The sequence below is a fragment of the Micromys minutus genome (genome assembly GCF_963924665.1).
Source record: "Micromys minutus genome assembly, chromosome: 7".
In the NCBI taxonomy this organism is placed as follows: Eukaryota; Metazoa; Chordata; class Mammalia; order Rodentia; family Muridae; genus Micromys; species Micromys minutus.
The window spans coordinates 60,928,276-60,952,197 of record NC_137976.1 but is presented as its reverse complement, the minus strand read 5'-3'; the positions used below and the strand labels follow the sequence as shown (position 1 = coordinate 60,952,197).

Here is a 23,922-nt window from a genome sequence, read left to right as displayed (position 1 = left end):
ATATTGCTTTTATTATGTTTAGGTATGGACCTTGGATTCCTGTTCTTTCCAGAACTTTTAACATGAAGGGGTGTTGAATTTTGTCAAATGCTTTCTTAGCATCTAGTGAGATGACCATGTGATTTTGTTCTTTGAGTTTGTTTATATGGTGGATTACATTGATGGATTTTCTTATATTAAACCATTCCTGCATCCCAGGGATGAAGCCTACTTGGTCATGGTGAATGATTGTTTTGATGTGTTCTTGGGTTCGGTTTGCAAGGATTTTGTTGAGTATTTTTGCATCAATGTTCATAAGTGAGATTGGTCTGAAGTTCTCTTTCCTTGTAGGGTCTTTCTGTCAGTGCTGTGCCTTCCTTCCCTATGCAGGTGACAGTGTTTAGACTGTAGCCCTGGGGCCTGTGGTGGCTCCTGTGCTCAATTAAACTTCATCTAAGGGCCTTGACAGAGACAAGCTGAAATCTGGGAAATTGTAATTGATTGAAGTAGCCTTTTTGTCTTAAAATCTTTGGGGTCTTAATCACAATCATAGCATGCAGATCTGATCTCAGCTGTGGATGTGGAAACAACTGAAGAATGTAACATGTAAAATAAATCTTTTGGAAAGATTGCTTTGGTTACATGTTTAAGGCATGTTGGCAGCATTGGCCCAGAAGCTTTTTCTAGAATTTCAGTCTGAATTGACTGTAGTGTTTAGTATCCTGCAGTATAAAGTAGCGTGTACTAGTAGTACAGTGCCCTCAACCTTTGCATAGAAGGCGAGTTTGGACACTACGTTGTAACAAACCTTGGTGTCAAAATCTAGTAGTATTTCAGAATAAATAATTATAATTCAGGTAAGATGGTTCGGTGACTTTAATTTGTGTCAGGAAATTCCTTGCCCCTTTGTGTATTTGACACAAGAGCTGATCTGAGCACAGACAAAATACAGGAAAAGCTCTGTTTTTTATTTTATTTAGGTTAATTTTTATATTGTAGGCTGGATAGATGGTTCTGGGTTAAGAGTACTACCAGCTCTTTCAGAGGATCCAAGTTCAATTCCCAGCTACCACATGACAGTTCACAACCATATTTATAACTCTAGTCTCAGGGAACACAGCATCATCTTCTGGACTCTGTGGGCACCAAGCACACAGGATGTGCAGACATACATGCTCAGAGAACACCACTACTCACAAAAACAAACAAATATTTAAAGAAAGATTAACTTTAATTTTTATTTATGTATATGCCATATGTGTAGCTGCCTTCAGAGGCCAAAAGACAGCATCAAGTCCCCTGGAGTTGAAGTGTGAGTCTCCCTGTGTATGCTAGGAACCAAATTTGGTCCTTCAGAGCAGCAAGTATTTTTAACAACTGAGCCCCAAGCTCTAGTTTTTATGAGAGCTCTATGTGAATTGCCATTATTCTCCACGAGATAGGGTTATTTGCTTCATTTTTATGTTCTGCTCCTGTGGACAATTAAATATATAGGAAATTCTAATTTATGTATGGGACTTGGAATCTCTTCTGATAACACTTAGATATAATCAGTGGTTGTTGGTTTAGTATTTAAACTAATACTATAGGCTTTTTAAAGTTCAAAATCAAGTTGATCTTAAGTTATATAGAGGAAAAAAAGTTTCTATCTAAAGCAACAAAGGCATGCTCCTATACTTACCAGCTAGAAGTCTGTTATGTTACTTTAGTGATGGTTCAAACTTTGCTACAAAATACAAAAATCTTTACACAGAACAACAATTCTCAGCCTGTAGGCCACAATTTCTTAAGGGTCCAATGATCCTTTTACAAAGGTTTCCTAAGATGTTGGAAAATGCAGATATTTACAATTCATTGTAGCAAAATTACAGTTACAAAGTAGCAACAGAAATATGGTTGGGAGTCAGCATAAGAGAAGGAACTGTATTAAGGATCACAGTGTAGGGGAGGGTGAGAAGCACTGACACGGAACATTATTAATCGGCATAAAGAAGTGATGTGTTGGGGTTGGGCAGATGGCTCAGCAGTTAAGAGCACTTGTTCTTGTAGAGAGCAACTGGGTTTGGTTCTAGCACCCACATGGATGTCCTTATCTCTAACTCCAGTTTCAAAGGATCTGACCTTTCTAACCTTTGCAGACTCCAGGGATAAATGAGAGGTACACACAGACATGAGCTCAGAACACTTGTACACATAACATAAAAAAAAAATTAGGTGATGTATTTACATAATTTCTGTGATTAAGGGTATTATGTGGTTTAAAACTAGTTGCAAACAGGAAGAGCTTTCTAACTTATTTCTGAAGTAATATAAATATAAAGAGATACTTAATTTCTTAACCTGTATGTGTTTATCTAGTATATGTGTTGGTGTGCCCAACATGGTGAGAGGACAGTTTGCAGGAGTCACTTCTCCTATTTTGTGAGTTTTAGGGTCTCAGGTTCATTGGCAAGCACCCTTACCTCCTGAGCCATCTTGCTTACCCTAGAAATAATTTTAAATATTTTTTTAAAGTTTTTGAAGAACTGTGAAGCTTTCCAGTTTATGAATGAGTGTTTTAAATTGGTAGTAGATCAAATTATACTTAAGCTTTAAAAAAAACTTATTAATGAATAAATGTATTGCTTTTCTCATCACTTGGAGAGTGTTTGGCTGTGCCTTTTGTTTTCCCATCACTACAAAGGTCTTTGTACTATTAGAAACTCCTAGCAATATTTCAGAAATTACTGTTTAAGAAGAATGTTTTATCAATGCGCTTGTTTTAACATTCTGATTGGGCACTAAATAGGGAGGCAGCAGAAAGTCACTGTGCACTTAGAGCACTCAAGCTGCATTTATGCTTGTGTTGTAGACTTTTCTTCATGTGCTGTGTACAATGGGACTCTGTGGTGGGGAGGGTTTTAAATATTAAAAGTATTGTTGTTAAATGTAAAAAGTTAATCAGTGGAAAATAGTTTCCTTCTTAAAATTTAAGCTGATTATATGTTTTGAGTTGTACAACATGTCTTTACAAGACCATCCTTGTTATATGGATTATTCTAAGAGGTTGCATATCACTGGTTATAACCAGCAGTTAGTCCAGTATTCTTTGTGAATGATGAATACCTCTTCTAGACCTCATCATTTTAAACCATTCTACTCTTGGTGGCCCTCTAGTGGGAAAGTGATGAAAATGTTATATTGAAAATGTTTCATGGGCATGTATAATAAAGTAGTTAAGATAGTTTAAAAGGGCATGTAAGTTATACTCGAATAACAAAAATACTTCAATAATTTTGGAAGTAAAAAGAATGTGGATTGACTAATATTATGTGAGAGGCTTAACCTTATAGTTAGGATTTGTAAAGACTGTTTTCCCAAAATGTTGGAATAGTAAATAATATATGGTATTGACAAGAGACTATATACATGCTACAAATACATAAGTTACATATTTAATAATGTGTTCTTATAAATTCAGAACTTATATAAGTTTTGTGGTAAAATAAATTCAGATAAAATGTTAAGTGTACAAACAGGCTACTTTTTAGAGGTGAATAGTCCTATAAATTTTGGTTAAAACAAGCCAGAGACAGTCTGAAACAATAATAAAAAGTAAATCTTTTCTCCCAGCATATAAGTATAATACTTAAACTATAATGTCCTTTTAAAATTCCATTTTATTTTTCCCAAATGGTTTTCCTTCTGTTCTTCTTTACATGGGCTTTGGTAGAGGCCATGGAATGGCAGCAGCAGCTCTGAATTACAGTGGGGGTGTTTGGGCCTTCCAGGCTTCCTGAGATCAATTCCTGACCACTCTGCTGTGAATGGCACAGCTTATACAGTAATGTAGTTTGACATAGAGCGTGGGAAGCACAGAAATGTCCTATAAAGTGCCCCTGACAGCACCAGCCTGTACTGTGTACCAAATGACCCAAACTTTTTTAATGGTCTCATCTTGGTCATGTAGCAAGTACTGCTCATGCATCTAATTGGCTTGAGTTTCTATCCTGATCTCCCTCAATGATGGATTGTGATGTGGAGGTGCAAAACAAACTCCTTCTATAACAAAGTTGGTTTAGGTCAGTTTTATCATAGCAACTAAAAGCAGAGTATGCAAACACCACAGGTCAAGATTCCCTAGGAAGTTAGCTGTGTGAGTACTTCACAGTCATTGTACAACAAGTTTTCTGGAGTATATTCTTAATAAAGAAAAATACTTTCAAAGGTATCTTTATATGTCAGCAATAACCATGGTTCTTGGTTATGGTTATAATTGGATTAATGGGTATTTTATAAGTGTAAAATTATAATATGGACTTTGTAGTAAATATATGATTTTCAAAAAATACCATTCATGGTATTGAAGAGATCGCTCAGTGGGTAAAAGTACCTGCTGTGTAAGCAGAAGGACTTGAGTTCAGATTCCAGCACTCAGGTGAAAAACTGGGCACTGTCCTGTGCAGGTGTCTGTAATCTCAGCAGCCATAGGGGTGGAGACAAGGATCATTGGCCCTTGCTAGCTGTCAGCCTAGCTCTAGGTTCAGTCAGAGCCCTGTGGCAAGAGACTAAGGTGGAGAGAGAGAGAGCAGGGGATCTGATGCTCTCTCTTGGCCTTTGTGCAAGTGTATACACGCAGGTACACACACATGCACGCACAGCTACCATTTATGTAGCTCAGTGACTCCTTCCTCATATTCATCATATCTTTAAATATTCTGATGGGGCTTTTGATGCTTGTTTTTTCCCCCCCAATTAAAGACCATTAGGTGGAATAGTTTCCTATTCACATAATTGCCTGTACTATTCCTTCCTCATTGTGAGGAAAACAAAAACCTGACAGCATAGATTTGAACAGTCTAGGTGATTGACTTTGTTCAACTCACTCATGCTTAAGGCAGAGTTTACAAATAATTAAATACGAATATAACAGCAACTTTATAATGTATATATATTTATTTACACCTATAATATATACAATATAAAATACATTAATATATATATGTATATATAATAAATGCACCTCCTCTGCTCTGTAGTACAGCCAGCTTGGAAGTAGGGGTGGTTACAGGTACTCACATTTCTACCTTTATGTCAGGCTTTTCTTCATTGAGAGTCTGTTGGAGTTCTAGCCATAATATAGAAAGAAGAGGTAGAAAAGGGAGAGGGATATGATTTCAAAACCTGTAGGTATCTGCTTATATTTCATTGTCTTAACATGAACTCTATTAGCAAGAGAGAGTTGGAAGCCTGGTAGCTAGCTTTTAATCGCCTGTGCATTAGAGAAAAGCAAGGAAAACAGATGATAGTGTTGAGTAAAGCAGCATGTAGTTTGACTTCATATAGAATTTTGATGAAGTTATTAATTTCAGAAGTGCTGTCACTAAATCATTTGTCCATTTAGCTGAAATACAGGATGAGTTCAAACTGAGGCTTCTTAAAAAACAGTCTGCTTATCATACAGAGGGGATTGCTTTCTAAGGCCGTTTCTGTTCAAATGTTCATGGACCTTGGCCATATTTACTCCCTCTTACTCTCTGCTGCACTCTCACTAAGCCCTTTCTCTTGACAGCCCCAGTTCTATTTTGTGAGTGTATGTGTTAGGTTTGTGTACTTACAGACAAGGGGATAGAATTGGAAATTGCTGTATTAAGTGTAATAGGCCAGACCCAGAATGATTAAGTATTAGATGCTTTTTCTTCATATGTGGACCCTAGATTGATTGTATATATTTCTCCGCTTGCCTTAGTACTGTTTTCTTTAAGACGCTGTAAAGCAGTATATTGAGTAAGAATGGAGAGAGCAGAACCCTTGTTTCAGATTTTAGAGAAAATGGTTCTAAGTTTTCCTCACTTAGGCTATAGGTTTGTCATATGGCTAGTGAAATATTCTTTTATTTCTAGTTTCTTTGGGTCTTTTTTTGTTTGTGACACAGTTTCTCTGTCTGCCGTGGCTACCTAGGACTTTATTCTGAAGATCAGGCTCATCTTAAACTCAGAGATCCGCCTGTTACTGCCTCTCTAATGCTGGGATTAAAGATATGCTGCCTAGGTCCTTAGGGCTTTTATTATAAAAGAATATTAATCTTTTGTCAGATACCTTTCTTGGATCTTTTGTTGTGATTGTGATATTTGTCGTTGAGTCTCTCTGTTTGCCAGATTTTCATTACTAATCTTTTCTGTGTTGAACCATAATAAAGATAACTCAGTCAAGGTTGGGGGGGGGGCAGACAGACAGACAGAGTGTGAGTTAATGTGTTGTTAAATTTAATCTGCAAGTATTTTACTGAAAAACTGTGCTTCTGTACATCAGGGATAGTGGCATAGTTGTCTGTAATTATTTTTTGTTGTTATTCTTACTCAGTTTTGATATTAAGGCAATGCTGATTTCATGAGTTTTGTAGCATTCCCTTTCTTCTTAATGTTATAATGTAGGAGATTTGTATATCAACTCATTTTTAAATGTCTGATAAAATTTAGTACGTTTTTAGACGTACTACTAATTAAGTTGGCTTAGAAGTATTACTAATTAGGTTGGCAAGATGGCTCAGTAAGTATGCTTACTTGCTCTGTAAGCAGGAAGACCAGAGATCAGATTCCCAGAACACAAGTAAAATGATGGGTACAGTGGTATGTGCCTAAGTTTTGTGTCTTAGTTATGACTATGTTGCTGTGATAGGACACCATGATCAAGGCAACTTAAGAGTTTATTTTGGGCTTACAGTTTCAGAGGTTGAGTTGATGACCATCATGGTGGGAAGCATGGAAGGCAGGCAGGCAAGCATTCAGCAACAGTAGCTTAGAACTTATATCATGATCCACAAGCACAAGAGACAGAGAAAAGGACACTGAGAATTGCAATAGCTTTTGAAACTTCAAAACTCACCCCTAGTGACAACCTCCTCTAGCAGGCCACACCTTCTAATACTTCCCAAACAGTTCCACCAACTGGGAATTGAGAATACATAATTAATCCCAGGTGCTCCCAGTCTAAGCTTCAGTAAATGAAGGTGAAGATGTTATTAAGGAAACACTCTTCACAATCAACTTCTGTCACATAGTTATACAACTAACACTCTCTTCCCTCTGCCTCTCTTGATTTCTTGCTCCCTCCCTCTCTTTTTGTCTTTTTCTCCCTCCCCCTCCCTTCCTCTCTCTTCTTCTCCTTCTCCCTCCCTCTCCCTTTCTTTCTCCCTGTCCCTGTCTCCCTCTCTTTCTCTGCCTCTCTTCCTCTCCTCCTTTACCCCCTCCCTCTCCCTCTCTCATCCTTCCTGTCCCTGTCTCCCTCTCTTACTACCACTTCTTCATCCTTAAATTACTTTAAAAAATTTTAAAGCACTTCATTACTGTCTCCCATAGTGGCTTTATTGCTATAGAAAGATAAGCTTTGGTCTTTTGATGATCATCATTTTCATTGGACTTAGATGATGTCTTGTGTGTCTGTTTTTCTGTGGTGGTTATTGATGTTGAGCTTGGTTCACATGCCTCTTGGCCTTGTATATGCCTCATTTTAAGAAATGTCTATTCATGTCCATCTCCTGGTTTTAAATTGGGCTGTTTGGGGACTTAGCTGTTGCATGTTTTAAGTTCCTCGTGTTTTCTGCTTGCTGGTCCTGTGCTAAAGGTCTTATTGTCCGTTTCCCGCATTCTGTAGCCCACATCTTCAGCCATGAATGCTTCTTTTCCTGGGCAGCAAGTTTTTTATTTGAAATCTCATTTGTCTGTTTTGTTTCCTGTCTTTGAGATCTCATCCCAAAAAGTACTTACCATTCCAATGTCCTAAGACAGTGTCCCTATTTTCCTCTAGTGGTTTCATAAGTCTAGGTCTTACAAATAAGTTTTAATCTGTTTTGAGTTGATTATGTAAATGGGGATTTCGCTTTATTCTTTATAGGTTATCCAGTTTTCTCAACATCTGTAAATTAAATTAAAATTACACGTTGAAGTTTAGTAGCATAATGGTTTCTGCTTTGATCTCATAATTCTTTTGGCTGTGGTTGCACCTAAGTGGCAGGGTTACTTTTTCTAGTTCTATAAAAATATTTCATGTATTTTATATGTATATCGAATATATAGATTATATAAATTTACTATTACTTTTATTGTTTGTAAAAGTGTGTGGTTGTAAGAAAATAAAATTGGAGTCAGCTCTCTCCTTCCACCTATATGTGGGCTCCAGGCATCAAACTCATCATGCTTGCCCGTAAGTACCTAAGTACCTGTAAAGTCTACTGAGCTGTCCTGCCACCCTTGCTGTGGTTTGTAGCTCGCCCTTCCTTCCTTCCTTCCTTCCTTCCTTCCTTCCTTCCTTCCTTCCTTCCTTCCTTCTTCCTTCCTTCTTCCTTCCTTCCTTCCTTCCTTCCTTCCTTCTTCCTTCCTTCTTCCTTCCTCTTGTCTTGTTGATCAGATTTATTCCTAAGTCTTTTTTGTGGGGAGGGTAGCTGGTAGACATTATTACCTTTTAATTTTAATTTTTGATTATTTGCTATTGACATTATGATACTACTGATTTTTGCATATTGATACTATTCTGCAATTTTGCTACATTTGATTATTCTGATAGATTATTGATAGAAAATTTGGGATTTTTTTTTTTTTTTTTTTTTTTGGTAAGGTTTTTGTCTGCAAACAGTGATGCTTTGATTTCCTCTTTTTCAATTTGGATGGCTTTTGATTGTTCTAATCATTTCCTCTAGTGCTGTGTTGAATGAAAGTGGGCATTTTGTCCAGTTCATATTTTAACAAAATCTTATTAGTTCTTCCCCAGTCAGTGAAATGTTAGCTGCTGACTTATTACAGCTGACTTTTACTGTGTTGAGATATATTCCTTCTGTCTAATTTCTTTAGCATGTTTAATCATAAAATGACATCTTTTTGTTCTGTTTATCTGGTATATTGGGTATATTAATATATCCTTTTAATCCTGGTCAGTATTCTTTTCTATGTATGTAGTACATGCAGTGGTAAAGATATTTATTCCCAAAATGTATGGTGTTATTTGAATACAGTTAATTATTCCTTCATTGTCATAGGTGACTGTATTATTTACCCATTTGGTACATACTGATACATATTAGATTTCTCCCCTAACATCAAAGCACAATATTTTCACAAACTTATGGCTCATATTTGGGAAAGGAGTAGTCTTCTTCTGTTGCTTTCTAGTTTATTTATTGAGGCAGGGTCCCCCCTCTTGTTAACTCTTAAGCTTGCCAGCTTGCCTGGGAGATCCTTTACCTCTGCTGTGATTATAGGTAGCTTCCATGCCTACTCAGGTTATGTGTTGGTTGTGGAGATCTGACCTGTACTCCTCAGGTCTGTGCAGTAACCACTTTACCTATTCTGAGTTGTGTCCTGGCACACTTTATCTTTAAGCAGTAACAATCCTCCTGAGATCTAAGTTCTTAGATAGGAGACCTTTTCGAAGACAGTCACTTAAGAGTGTGTAATTCTTTCATACATACCCCCAGCAACAACAAAGACATTGAATAACTACTGACCAAAACATGAATAAATGCTCTATCATTAATTTGATTATATAATTACATAATTTAAGACTTTCAAGTCTTCACATGTCAACACCAACTTTTATTCAAATTCAAAGACAAATGAGTGAACAATTAAGGACAGAAAAGAAATGTAGCATTTTTATCCACATAGTTATTAAGTAAGGATTTTATCATGGAGTATTTTGTGATTATGTAGTAGGCACATCCCCATAGTAAGAGCACACAACAGTATCTTATCTTAGTTTATAGCTGGGCAGCTGATGAATATTCAAAGGCAAATGAAAGGAAGTAGATGCAAACATGAAAACAGTATTATTGAGCTTATGTCACTGAGAAAAAGGAAAATGCTCTGCAGTTACAGATCAAGATTCTCATTAGGTGGATTTACCTTTGTAGAGAATAAATTCTGTGCACAGAAGGTTCTGTAACTTCTGCCATTTATTGTAGAATGTTTTCATTGCACACAAAAGAGATTTCATAAGTACTGGTAGTTGATTCCTGTCCCCTGTCCTGGGCAAACGTCTATTTTCTGGATAAATGGGTTTACCTATTCTGAACATTTCCTATAACTGCAGTTTTATAACATGTAGACTTACTGGTTATATGGGGGTTTTGTTGGTGGTGGTTTTTTTTTTGTTTTGTCAGCTTGACACAAGCTCATATGGGAAGAGGAAGTCTCAGTTGAGGAATTGTCTCTCTCAGATTGGCCCGTAGGCAAGCAAGTCTGTGGTGACACTTTCTTGATTAATGATTGATATGGGTGAAGGGACCCTGGCCAGCTTGAGGGTGGTGAACATGGTAAGTGTGAACCAAGGTCAGAAGATGGTGTCAGATCCCATGGTGATGGAGTTTCAGATGTTTATTAGAAGCTCTGCTTGTGGTACATATACACAATGGAATACTACTCAGCCACCAGAAACAATGACTTAACCAAATTCTTAAGAAAATGGCTGCATCTAGAGAATATCATCCTGAGTGAGATAACCCAGTCACAAAAGAACAGACATAATATGCAGTCACTGATAGTGGGATGCTAACCCCAGAGGCTTGCACTCCCCCAGAAACAACTCACAGACTGTATGAAGTCCAAGAAATAAAGAAAACAAAAAATATATACATATATTTACAAAACAAGAAGACTTTGACTATTTCCATGTTGCGTTTTGTTTTGCATGTACTTTACGCTTATTGTAACTATTAGGTTTTCAATGCATACTGTCAAGCCCTTGAAAAAAATCAAGTACTGACTAAAAAAATATATTCACATGGTTTTATGTAAAAATTATTAAAAAAAAAAGAAAGAAATGTATTCTTTTCTATAAAAAAAAAAAAAAAAAAAAAAAAAAAGAAGCTCTGCTTGTGGTGGATACTGGAACTAACAAGCACTCTTAACCACTAAGCCATCTCTCCAGCTCCAGCTTATTTTCTGAGTCTCCAGCTCAGGCTCCTGGAATCACAGGTGTGCACCAACACTGCCAGTTTACACAGTGCTGGGGACTGAACCTTCCTTCATGAAGGCGGGAGGCTAGGGAAGTGTGTTACTAGTTGACCTACATCCCCAACCCAACTATCTCTGTGTTGTCATCTAGAATCAGGAGGTACGAGTTACTCTACTTCATTCTTACAGTCAAAGATTTATTTTGGCTATTCTTGTTCCCTTGCAATTCCATATGACATTAAGATCTGCTTGAAAATGTTGAAGTGGGGGTTAGGGAACAAGGTGGGGTATTTATAGCCATATGGGTCATGTTGGGATGGTGGTAAACCATTTTTGTATCTGCTCATAGAAAGAAAAATTCAGGCATTTCTTCTGTTACTCTGATACTAGCAAATAAACAGATAATTGGTGAAGTGTAACTTTTACATGTACTCTCTTTAGTGAAAAGATTCCTTCTCAGGGAATGTCTTGTTTTAAGCACTAGTAATCAAGAGGAACTAATATCACAAAAAGAAATAACTAGATATTTGTGCTTCCTGATAAAAGAACACACCATTAGATGGCTCAGTGGTTTGAGGACCTGGTTCCCAGCACCTGCATGGCAGCTGACAGCAATCAGTAACTCCAGTTCCCAAGGATCCATTTCCTTCCTCTGGCCCTGAGGGCACTACACACACAATAAGTTTAGGCAAAACACACTTGTACATGTAAAAGAAAAATAAATAAATCTTAGAGAAAAAAATAATTTAAAAGAGATCAAGAGGAAAGATATACATGAAAAGATAGCTAGAAAACAGTGTTTAAAGTGATTTCTTTGGCCTTTCAGAATGAGCTAATTTATTTGTAAATGCCTTTAATCTACATTCATGGGTGTGAATACACACATCTATATGCTTATCTCATATATGTAATTGTTTAAAATGTTCAAGCTGTGTATTTATAGTTTTACTTATGTACATATCTGGCTTTGTGTGTGTGTGTGTGTAATACAAATACCCAATTTTAAAACATGCTTTTTTAGTTCAGTAATTTGCGTCTTCAGCCTTTCCTACTTTTTAAAATTTAATTCAACATACATAGAATTTCCTATAATGAGTTTATTAAGACCCTTAGATAGGGGCAGGGACAATCTATTAACAGGTACTTTCAAAACATTTTTTTTTTGTTTTGTTTGTTTGTTTGTTTGTTTTTAGCTACCCTAAAATCTGGGTTCTTGTGACGATCTCTCTCCTAAAAGCACCAGCCAGTATGGAGTGCTTTTAAAGTTGTAAATATGGCTTCTTTCTTTGTATTATATCAGCTATGAGTATTTAGATTTACTTTCACTCAACTGAGTTATAAATCTACATACATACTACAAAAGAACCTTCTCTGGTGAGGGTAAAAAGAGACTCTAATTTGTGTGTATACTAATAGGAACTTAACATTGTGGCTGTGTTCATGTAGCATGATAATAGTATCAGATTCTCCCCTAGAGCCTATGACCTAGACACCTCTAGGGTTTTGGTTCAGGTAATGATACAAGGCATAGGTTCCATCTTGGGAAGTAAACTTTAAATTCAGTCAGAAAGTAGTTGGTTACTGTTGATAGCATTTATAAGGCAATTGGACAAGAAGGCATATCTTGCCAGGCCAGTCATTATTCTATATTCAGCCAGTATTTGTGTTCTGTATTGACACTGGTTTTTTTTTTTTGTTTTTTGTTTTTTTTTTTTTGTGTGTGTGTTTTTGTTGCTCTGCTGTTTTTACAATGAGGATGATACTGGTTAGCATAAGGCATTTTCATACAGGTATCTAATGTTCACTGGAATTTATTTCTCCCACACAGCACTGCCCTCCCCTATGCTTCCCTTCATTAGTCACCATTGCTTCCAACTTTCACACCATGTGTACACATATGTATTTACATGATCTAAAACGTACAAATGATATAAAACATGTACTGTTTATGCTTCTAAGACTGACTTTATTCACCTAATGATTATCTCCAGGTGCATTCATTTTTCTGTAAACAGAACTTTATAAATAAAATTCTCTGTGTGCATATGTGCATGCATTGCTTTTACCCATTCCTCTGTAGGTGAATATCTAAGTTGGCTGCTTAAAGCTATTGTAAAGTGCTCCATCCCCCCCATCTCCCCCTCCCCTCTTTCTTCCCCTCCCTCAATGTCTGTCTAGGGTGAGAAATACAAATTTAGTTTTATTCTCCTGCAACTGTATCGTTGATAATGTTTGTTTCTAAGATTAATTTCTAGAAGTGGGATTACTAGGCAGAGAAATAAAACCATTTTCAGAACTTTTGAATCATTGCCAAACTGCCCTGCAGAAAGACTCCTTGTATACATTTATAAAATTCGCACACTGAATGTCTTCATGCTAACTCCCTTTCTGCTTATTAAACACACTAAACAATTTTCCTACTTGCATGACTTTTAAACATACTTATCTGTGATTGCTGACTATTCTTTTCAAATAATTTTTAAGAGCAGCTTTTAGTGGCCAGTAATAGTTTGATAATTAGGTTTTTTCCTGTTATACCTGATTTTTTTCTTTGTTAGGTTTATTTGTGAGTAATCTGAGAGTCTTTTAACTTATATTGACTTTCTGTAGAGAACAGACAGCCTGGGTTGAAAATGCACCGCTTGTTCCCAGTTTCTATTATTATTATTTATTATATGTTGTGAAGTAAATTTGTTTTTAAAGGTTAGTCCCTTAAAAAAAAAAGGGTGTGACAGCACATACCTTAATCCCAGCACTTGGATATCGGTGCCTCTGAGTTGGAGGACAGCTGGGGGTACAGAGCGAGATCCCCCACTTCTCAAACACCGATTGCACTGAAAAGAAGTGCGCACACACTCACACTCATCCATTGAGTCACACACAAGTGATTAAGATTACTTTGTCAGGTAAAGGAAAATGCTATTTTCTGCCGAGCTAATTTTCAGTTCCAAATTGAAATGGCTGACTGGTTTATTTTCTTTTATATGCAAGTTAACTGAACAAGGAACCAGACCAATTTAGCTAAATAAGCAGATTTTCATGCTGACTTCATTCAAACAGCTTCCTTTTAGAGATACATGTAGCACTGGGTAAGAAAGAAATGGGCAAATTAATATTTAGGCTTCTATTGCAGTTTCCCAGAAAACCTTTATCATGACTTTAAAATAGAGTCTTGCTTTTCTCAAATTTTATGTATTAAGTTATACTAAATATTTTCACATTGTTTATATTTAATACTTGAATAGTAATGAAAATTTTTTTTGAGTTAACGTTCCTTTAGTTTTAGGGTTTCTTTATATTTAATAGTTTTTCTTCTTTATAGAAATACCGGTATCAGGATGAAGAGATACTTCCTCCAGAGACTATTTCTCCACAAGTCACAAATGAGGTGCTAGGTCCAGAATTGGTTCATGTCTCGGAGAAGAACCTGTCAGAGATTGAGAATGTCCATGGATTTGTTTCTCATTCTCATATTTCACCAATAAAGGTAGGATAATAACTTTATTATTTCTTATTGCTATGATTTAAATGTTTTGTTTATAAATAATTGTTTAAGTTCATGTAAATTTCCCACTCTTTGGGCTGGTTTTAGTTTTTATAGTCTAAAAGAATTTCATGCTTTTTATTATTACTTCAGATTTTTGTTTGTTTATCCTCTATCTATCTATCTATCTATCTATCTATCTATCTATCTATCTATTTATTTACAATCCTTTTTGTTGGATATTTTCTTTACTTACATTTTAAATGTTATCCCCTTTCCAATTTCCCCTGGGATCTTGCTATCCTCTCCCCTCTTCCCCTGCCTTTATGAGAGTGCTCCCCCACCCACTCACTTCCTTCCACTTCCCAGCCCTTGCATTTCCCTACACTGGGGCATTGACCCTTCACAGGACCAAGGGCCTCTCCTCCTGTTGATGCCCAATAAGGCCATCCTCTGCTACATATTCGGGTGGAGCCCTGGGTCCTTCCATGTATACTCTTTGGTTGGTGGTTTAGTCTCTGGGAGCTATGGGGGTGGGCGTCTGGTTGGTTGATATCCGTGTTCTTCCTATGGGGATGCAAACCCCCTTCAGTTCCTTAAGTCTTTTCTCTAACTCCTTCATTGGAGACCTTCTTCTTAGTCCAGAAATTGGCTGAGAAGCCTTTTACATTTGTCAGGCTCTAGCAGAACCTCTCAGGGACACAGCCATATCAGGCTTCTGTCAGTATGTTCTTAGCATCAGCAACAGTGACTAGGGTTGGTGGCTCGATAAGGAAAGGATCCCAAGGTGGGACAGTCTCTAGATGGCCTTTTCTTCAGTCTCTGCCCTATTCTTTGTCCTTGTATTTTCTCCTGTGAGTATTTTGTTCCCTCTTTTAAGAAGGACTGAAGCATTTTGGTCTTCCTTCTTCTTGAGCTTCATATGGTCTGTGAATTATATCATGGGTGTTCCAAGCTTTGGGCTAATATCCACTTATCAGTGAATGCATACCATGTTTATTCTTTTGTAATTGGGTTACTTCACTCAGGATGATATTTTCTAGTTTCATCCATTTGCCTAAGAAGTTCATGAAGTTATTCTTTTTAATAGCTGAGTAGTTAGTATTCCATTGTGTAAATGTACCACAATTTCTGTATCCATTCCTCTGTTAAAGAATATCTGGGTTCTTTCCAGCTTCTGGCTATTATAAATAAGGCTGCTATGAACATAGTGGAACATGTGTCCTTGTTATATGTTGGAGAATCTTTTGGGTATATTCCCAGAAGTAGTATAGCTGGGTACCTAGGTCCAGTTTTCTGAGGAACTGCCAGACTGATTTCCAGAGTGGTTGTACCAGCTAACAATCCTACCAGCAATGGAGAAGTGTTTCTCTTTCTCTACATCCTCACCAGCATCTGCTGTCACCTGAGTTTTGTTTTGTTTTGTTTTTATCTTAGCCATTCTGACTGGTGTGAGGTGGAATCTCAGGGTTGTTTTGATTTGCATTTTCCTGATGACTAAGAATGTTGAACATTTCTTTAGGTGCTTCTCAGCCATTCGATATTCTCAGTTGAGAATTCTTCATTTAGCTCTGCCCCCCCCCCCCATTTTAAAATAGGGTTATTTAATTCTCTGGAATCTAACTTGAGTTCTTTGTATATATTGGATGTTACCCCTCTATTGGATGTAGGATTGGTAAAGATATTTTTTCCAATTTGTTGGTTGCCATTTTCTCCTATTGACAATGTCCTTTGCCTTTTAGAAGCATTGTAATTTTATGAGGGCCCATTTGTCAATTCTTGATCTTAGAGCATAAGCCATTGGTGTTCTGTTCAGAAAAATTTCCCCTATGCCCATGTGTTGGAGACTCTTCCCCACTTTCTTTTCTATTAGTTTCAGTGTATCTAGTTTTATGTGGAGGCCCTTGATCCACTTGGACTTGAGGTTTATACAAGGAGATAAAAATGGATAGATGTGCATTCTTCTACATGCTGACTGCCTGTTGGGGGGGGTGGTGGTGGGGTAGCATTATTTTTTGAAAATGCTGTCTTTCTTCCACTGGATGGTTTTAGTTCCTTTATCAAAGATCAAGTGACCATAGGTGTGTGGTTTCATTTCTGGGTCTTCAGTTCTATTCCATTGATCTACTTGCCTGTCTCTGTACCAATACCATACAGTTTTTTATAACGATCGCTTTGTAATACAGGTTGAGAGTGGGGATCATGATTCCCCCAGAAGTTGTTTTATTTTTGAGAATAGTTTTTGCTATCCTGGGTTTTTTGTTATTTCAAATGAATTTGCAAATTGTCCTTTTCAACTCTATGAAGAGTTGAGTGGGAATTTTGATGGGGATTGTATTGAATCTTTAGGTTGCTTTTGGCAAGGTGGCCATTTTTACTATATAATCCTGTCAGACAATAAGTATGAGAGATCTTTCCATCTTCTGAGATCTTCATCAATTTCTTTCTTCAGATACTTGAAGTTCTTTTACTTGATTGGTTAGAGTCACAGCAAGGTATTTTATATTGTTTGTGACTATTGTAAAGGGTGTCATTTCCCTATTTCTTTCTCAGACCATTTACCCTTTCAATAAAGGAAGGCTACTGATTTGCTTGGGTTAATTATATATCTAGCCACTTTGCTGAAGTTGTTTATCAGGTTTAGGTGTTCTCTGGTAGAAATTTTGTAGTCACTTACGTGTACTATTATATCAGCTGCAAATAGTGATATTTGACTTCTTTCTTTCCAATTTGTACCCCTTTGACCTCCTTTTGTTGTCTAATTGCTCTGGCCAGGACTTCAGTACTATATTGAATAGGTGGGGGAGAATGGGCAGCCTTGTGTAGTCCCTGATTTTAATGAGATTGCTTCAAGTTTCTCTTCATTTAGTTTGATGTTGGCTTCTGGTTTGCTGCATATTGCTTTTACTATGTTTAGGTATGGGCCTTGAATTTCTGGTCTTTCCAAGACTTTTACCATGATGGGTCATTGAATTTTGTCAAATGCTTTCTCAGCATGTAATGAGATTTATCATGTGTTTGGTTTTTTTTTTTTTCCTTTGAGTTTGTTTATATAGTGGATTATGTTGATGAATGTTTATATATTGAACCATCCCTGCATCCCTGGGATGAAGCCTACTTGGTCATGTTGGATGATCATTTTGATGTGCTCTTGGAATGGTTTGCAAGAATGTTATTGAGTATTCTGCATTAATGTTCATGAGATACTGGTCTGAAATTCTCTTTCTTTGTTGGGTCTTTGTGTGGTTTAGGTATAAGTATAATTGTGGCTTCACAAAACGAATTGGGTAATGTTTTTTTTTTTTGTTTTTGTTTTTAATCTGTGGAATAGTTTTTAATCTGTGGAATAGTACTGGTATTAGGTCTTCTTTGAAGGTCTTAAAGAATTCTGCACTAAACCCATCTCGTCCTGGGCTTATTTTGGTTGGGAGACTTTTAATGACTGCTTTTATTTCTTTAGGGGTTATGGGACTGTTTATCTGGTCCTGATTTAACTTTGGTATCTAGTATCTGTCTAGAAAATTGTCCATGTCATCCAGATTTTCCACCTTTGTTGAGTATGGGCTTTTGTAGTAGGATCTGATGAATTTTTTAATTTCCTCAGTTTCTGTTATGTCTCCCTTTTCATTTCTTTTTCTTTTTCTTTTTCTTTTTTTTCAAGGCTATTCTTTATTTTCTTTCCTATCAGATTTGATGTGTCTGGGCTTATGCTGGCATCCTTGATCCACTTGGAATTGGGTTTTGTACAGGGTAATAAATACAGATCTACTTGAATTCTTCTGCATGCAGACATCCAGTGTGACAAGCACTACTTGTTGAAGATGCTTCCCCTTTTCCCACTTTATTTCTCTGGCTTCTTTATCAAACATCACGTGTCAGTTAAGTCACGGTCTTCAATTAAATTCCATTGATCAATATGTCTGCTCTTGTACCAGCACCATGTCGTTTTGATAACTATAGTTCTGTGGTATAATTTGAGGTCAGGGGGATGGAAATGCCTCCAGGAGTCCTTTTATTTTTCAGGATTATTTTAGCTGTCATGGCTTTTTTTTTTTTTTTTTTTTTTTTTTTTTTTGCATTTCCATATGAAGCTGAAAATTATTCTCTCAATTTCAGCAAAGAATTGTGTAGCAGTTTTGATGGGGATTTTATTGAATCTGTAGATTGTTAAACCTCTCTTTTAAAGAAGCATTTCATTAATTTTTATATAGTATATTTTTAATAATATTCTTTTTCATACTCCTTCCAGATATTCTTTCCATATCCTTTCCCCCCCTCTGTCTCTCTGTCTCTGTCTCTCTCTGTGTGTCTCTGTCTCAATGTTTCTCTGTTTCTCTCTCTCTCCCTCTCTCTGTCTGTCTGTAAAAGTGTAAATAAAAACAAAACATTGTGAAAAGCTGCACAAATCAAACCTGGAGTCTGTTTTGCACAGGCAGACCACTCCTGGGCTGGTTCCTCCCTTGAGGTGTGGTGAATACCCAGTGAGACTTCCCTGGAGAAGACTAAGGCTTCTTGATTAAGAATGGGACTTTATGTCCACTCCTACTTCTTGGTGCTGGGATTTTTCTCTGGTTTGTACCTGTGTGGTTCTTATGAATGCCGTCATCATCTCTGTGAGTTCATGTGGGCATCAGTCTTGTGTCTACAGGACACTGTTTGTTTTGTCATCCACCACTCTAGCTTTTACAGTATTTTTATCTTGTTTTCTACATAGATCCTTGATCCCTGAAGGGAGGTGTTTGATAAAGATATCCCATCTCTATGTGGGGTCGAGTGCTCCAAAGTCTCTCACTCTCTGCACATTGTCTCTGTGTTCATTACCATCTACTTCAAGAAGCCTCTCTGATAAAGGCTGAATGATACTCTTACCTTGCGGTACAGAGATAGAGCAACAAATTAGCAGTTCTGAGTAGGAAAGCCCCACCATAAATGTGAACTGTATCACCTCCTGGGTGGGGCGGGGGACCTGGTATGTACGAAACTCTGGTTCTATCCACAGCCTGGTAAAGTATTACCAACGAAGAGAAGTCCAAATGATTCAGCCCAGGACAAGTGCAAAGTGCTGGGTCTAGCTGGTCCTTGGGAAGCTCCATGTTGCTACAACCTTTCCCCTCTGTCCTCTGTCCCTTTTCATTTCTTATTTTGTTAATTTGGATATTCTCTCTGTGCCCTTTGGTTAGTCTAGCTAAGGGTTTATTTATCTTGTTGATATTTCTCAAAGAACCAACTCCTGGTTTTGTTGATTCTTTCTATAGTCCTCTTTGTTTCTACTTGGTTGATTTCAGCCTTGAGTTTGATTATTTTCTGCTGCCTACTCACTCCTCTTAGGTGTATTTGCTTCTTTTTGTTCTAGAGCTTTCAGGTGTGCTGTCAAGCTACTAGTGTATGCTCTCTCTCTCCAGTTTCTTGGAGGCACTCAGACCTATGAGATTTCCTCTTAGCACTGCTTTTATTGTGTCCCATAAGTTTTAGTATGTTGTGCCTTCATTTTCATTAAATTCTAAAAAGACTTTAATTTTTTTATTTCTTCCTTGACCAAGTTATCTTTGAGTAAAGCATTGTTCAGCTTCCATGTGTATCAGGGCTTTCTGTTGGTTTTGTTGTTATTGAAGATCAGCCTTATTCCATGATAATCCATGGGGTTATTTCAATCTTCTTGTGTCTGTTGAGGCCTGTTTTGTGACAAATTATGTGGTTAGTTTTGGAGCAGTTACCATGAGGTGCTGAGAAAAAGGTATATTTTGTTTTAGGATGAAATGTTCTATAGATATGTTAAATCCATTTGGTTCAAAAACTTACATTAGTTTCACTGTGTCTCTGTTTAGTTTCTGTTTCCACGATCTGTCCACTGATGAGAGTGGGGTGTTATTGTGTGTGGTTCAATGCATGCTTTGAGCTTTAGAAAAGCTTCTTTTATGAATGTGGGTGCCCTTGCATTTGGGGCATAGCTGTGAAGAATTGAGAGTTCATCTTGGTAGATTTTTCCTTTGAGTATGAAGTGTTCTTCCTCATCTTTTTTGATAACTTTTGGTTGAAAGTCTATTTTATTCAATATTAGAATGGCTACTCTACCTTGTTTCTTGGGACCATTGTTTGGAAAATATTTTTCCAGTCTTTTACTCTGAGGTGGTGTCTGTCTTTGTCACTAAGGTGCATTTTCTATGTGCAGCAAAATGCTGGGTTTTGATTATGTATGCAGTCTGTTAGTTTATGCCTTTTTATTGGGGAATTGAGTCCATTGATGTTAAGAGATATTAAGGAAAATTGCTTCCTGTTATTTTTGTTGTTAGGGATGGAATTATATTTTGTGGCTATCTTCTTTTGAAAGATTACTTTCTTGCTTTTTCTAGGGTGTAGTTTTCCTCCTTGTGTTGGAGCTTTCCATCTATTATTTTTTGTAGGCGGTATTGTGGAAAGATGCTGTGTATATTTGTTTTTGAGATGGAAAACATTGGTTTTTTTCATCTATGTTAATTGAGAGTTTTGCTGGGTATAGAAGCCTGGGCTGGCATTTGTGTTCTCTTACAGTCTCTGTGACATCTGCCCACAGTCTTCTGGTGTGTAGGGTCTCTGGTATAAGTCTGATAGGTCTGCCTTTATATGTTACCTTACCTTTTTCCCTTACCACTTTTAATATTCTTTCTTTGTTTTGTGCATTTGTTGTTTTGATTCTTATGTAACAGGAGGAATTTCTATTCTGGTCCAGTCTATTTGAGTTCTGTAAGCTTCTTTTATGTTTATGGGCATCTCCTTTAGGTTAGGAACGTTTTCTTCTATAATTTTGCTGACAATATTTACTGACCCTTTGAGTTGGAAGTCTTCAGTCTCTTCTATACCTATTATTCTTAGGTTTGATCTTTTCATTGTGTCCTGGGTTTCCTGGATGTTTTGGGTTAGGAGCTTTTTGCATTTTGCATTTTCTTTGACTGTCAATGTTTTCTCTAGTATCTTATGCACCTGAGATTCTCTCTTCTATCTCTTGCATTCTGTTGGTGATGCCTACATCTCCGACTCCTGATCTCTTTCCTAGGTTTTCTATCTCCAGGCTTGTCTCCTTTTGTGATTTCTCTATTGTTTCTATTTCCCTTTTTAGATCCAGAATGGTTTTGTTCAGTTCCTTCTTCTGTTTGCTTGTGTTTTTCTGTAATTCTTTAAGGGAGTTATTTGTATCCTTCCTAAAGTCCTCTATCATCATCATGAGATGTGATTTTAAATCCGAATCTTACTTTTCTTGTGTGCCTTCTTTTTTAAAAAAGATTTATTTATTATATATAAGTACACTGTAGCTGTCTTCAGACACACTAGAAGAAGGTACCAGATCTCATTACAGATGGTTGTGGGTCACCATGTAGTTGCTGCAATTCGAACTCGGGACCTCTAGAAAAGTAGTCAGTGCTCTTAATCACTGAGCCATCTCCCCAGCCCATGGAATATATTTTTTAAAAAACTTTTTTTCATTCATTTTGAGTTTCACACCATGCACCCCTGTCCCACTCATTTCCCTGTCCCATCCTAACCTCTCCCCAAAATAACACAAAGAAACATCAACAACAATAAAAATCCCAATTCACAGAAAACATCTCATTGTGGCAGCTGTAGTGTCACAGTGTGTTCCACAGTATATCTTTCTGTCCACAGGTCTTCACTTGCAAATGTTCATTGCAGTGAGTCATTAATCTCATTCCAGATCTCTGACATCTGAGACATGATCATTATTGGATCCTTATTGAAACTCCTGGTTGTCCTGATGTTCCCCTGTGCCATGGAACAGGACTGGCCTTTTTATATGTCTCAACTATTAATAGATGATATAGATTTTGGAGTGGGCCAATTCAAATCTCTAGATCTGGGCCTGGGTGGTAGCTGTGGGTCAGCCTGTCAACTCTCTAGTCAGCACCACCAGGGAGAGCTCTCCAGCACTGCTCCAGCTAGGCCACCTAATACCACCTAATGCCACCATTGGCAGGAGCTAAGATCAGCTCTCCTGTTCTCATGCCCTCGGGACCAACTCACCCACTCCCACACATCCAGAGTCAGCTCCATTGTATTTCCTAGGCAGTGCCCTCTCTCCTGAGTGCTACATTGAGAAGTCAGGAATAATTGTAATAAAGTTGCCTTTATATGTTTCTTGCTTTTTCCCTTTCAGCTTTTAACAATCTTTTCTTGTTCTGTATGTTTATGTAGATTTATGTCAAGGCAATACATGATTGGATAGGAGAGAGATAGGCGGGGAAAGGTCTAGGAACAGAAGTGGAGGCAGAAGGCAGGGTAGGGGATTCAAGGAGAAATTAAGAGGCAGGTGTTTAAGAAATGGAGGCAGATGTTTATGTTTACCTCCGCATCTCTTCATAAATAAGTCGTTATGAATGTTTTATAAGGGATGGAATTGTACACGATCATTTTACTTATAAAGGTTAACAAATTATATTATACCTATTGGATCAGTGTAGTTTGGTGTATTCTTTGATGTGACCACTTAATTGAGTTCAAAGGGTGTAGTGGTGGAGTGCATAAAGCCACCACAAAGTTAAGATGCATGTCTAAGGCTTGGCAACAACACGCCAAGGGGAAGTGAGTGAAAACAACACGCCGGGGCGGTCATAGGTCATATTAACTCAGGACAGAAATAACAGGGACGGTAGAGTGAACTGTGCCAGAGTTCCTAGATTTCTGACTGCCAAGTTAGAGATCTACGGAGTGAGACCGCAGTAACCAGTCGACCAGTAGAGATCAGCCAGCCATTTAATATTTACTGCAGTGTGTCTAGTGTTTTATTATGTTGTAGGGGAACTTTATTTTCTCCAACCTATTGAGTGTTCTGTGTGCTTCTTATACCTTTATAGGCATCTCCTTATTTAGGTTGGGAAAATTTTCTTTTGTGATTTTTGTTGAAAATATTTTCTGGGCCTTTAGCCTGGAATTCTTCTATTCCTATTATTTTTAGGTTTGATCTTTTCATAGTGTCCCAGATTTTCTGAATGATTTGTGTCAGGAATTTTTTTAGATTTAACATTTTCTTTGACTGATGTATTTATTTCTCCTATTGTATCTTCAACGACTGATATTCTTTCTTCTGCCTGTTCTATTCTGTAGTTCCTGTTCCCTTACCTAGATTTTTTTTTTAATTTTCAGAATTCCCTCACTTTGTGTTGTCATTATTATAGTTTTCCATTTTCAGTCTTGAACAGTTTTATTCATTTCCTTCTACTGTTTGTTTTTTCTTGCCCCTCCCCCCCAAAGGAATTAATTCACTTCCTCTTTAAAACTCACATCATGTTCATAAAGTTGATTTTAAGGTCTTTTCCTTGTCTTTCAGTTTTGTTGGAATGTTCATGGCCTGGTGTGGGATAGCTGGCTCTGGTGATGACACATTGCCTTGGCTGTTGCCAGTTGTATTCTTACCTTGGTTTAGGTGATTTTAGGTCTAGGTGTCAATTTCTGAGTATGTCTTTGTTGCATGGATGTTTTGTTCTTTGGTTTATGTTTCTTCTTTGGTCTTCTGGCTGGTATGGCCTGTAAGGGGCTGGACTTCTG

At 37.2% G+C, this 23,922-nt stretch overlaps 1 protein-coding gene across 7 annotated transcripts in view; it reads left to right on the top strand.

Moving 5' to 3' along the window:
• The window catches only part of DLG1 (discs large MAGUK scaffold protein 1), a 194,378-nt gene that overhangs the window by 52,290 nt on the left and 118,166 nt on the right, over positions 1-23,922 (top strand). For all 7 annotated transcript variants that reach the window (XM_080919614.1, XM_080919610.1, XM_080919611.1 and 4 more), the window contains exon 5: positions 14,227-14,391. In XM_080919614.1, coding sequence (XP_080775740.1) covers positions 14,227-14,391 — 165 coding nt within the window. The remainder of the gene's footprint in view (positions 1-14,226; positions 14,392-23,922) is intronic.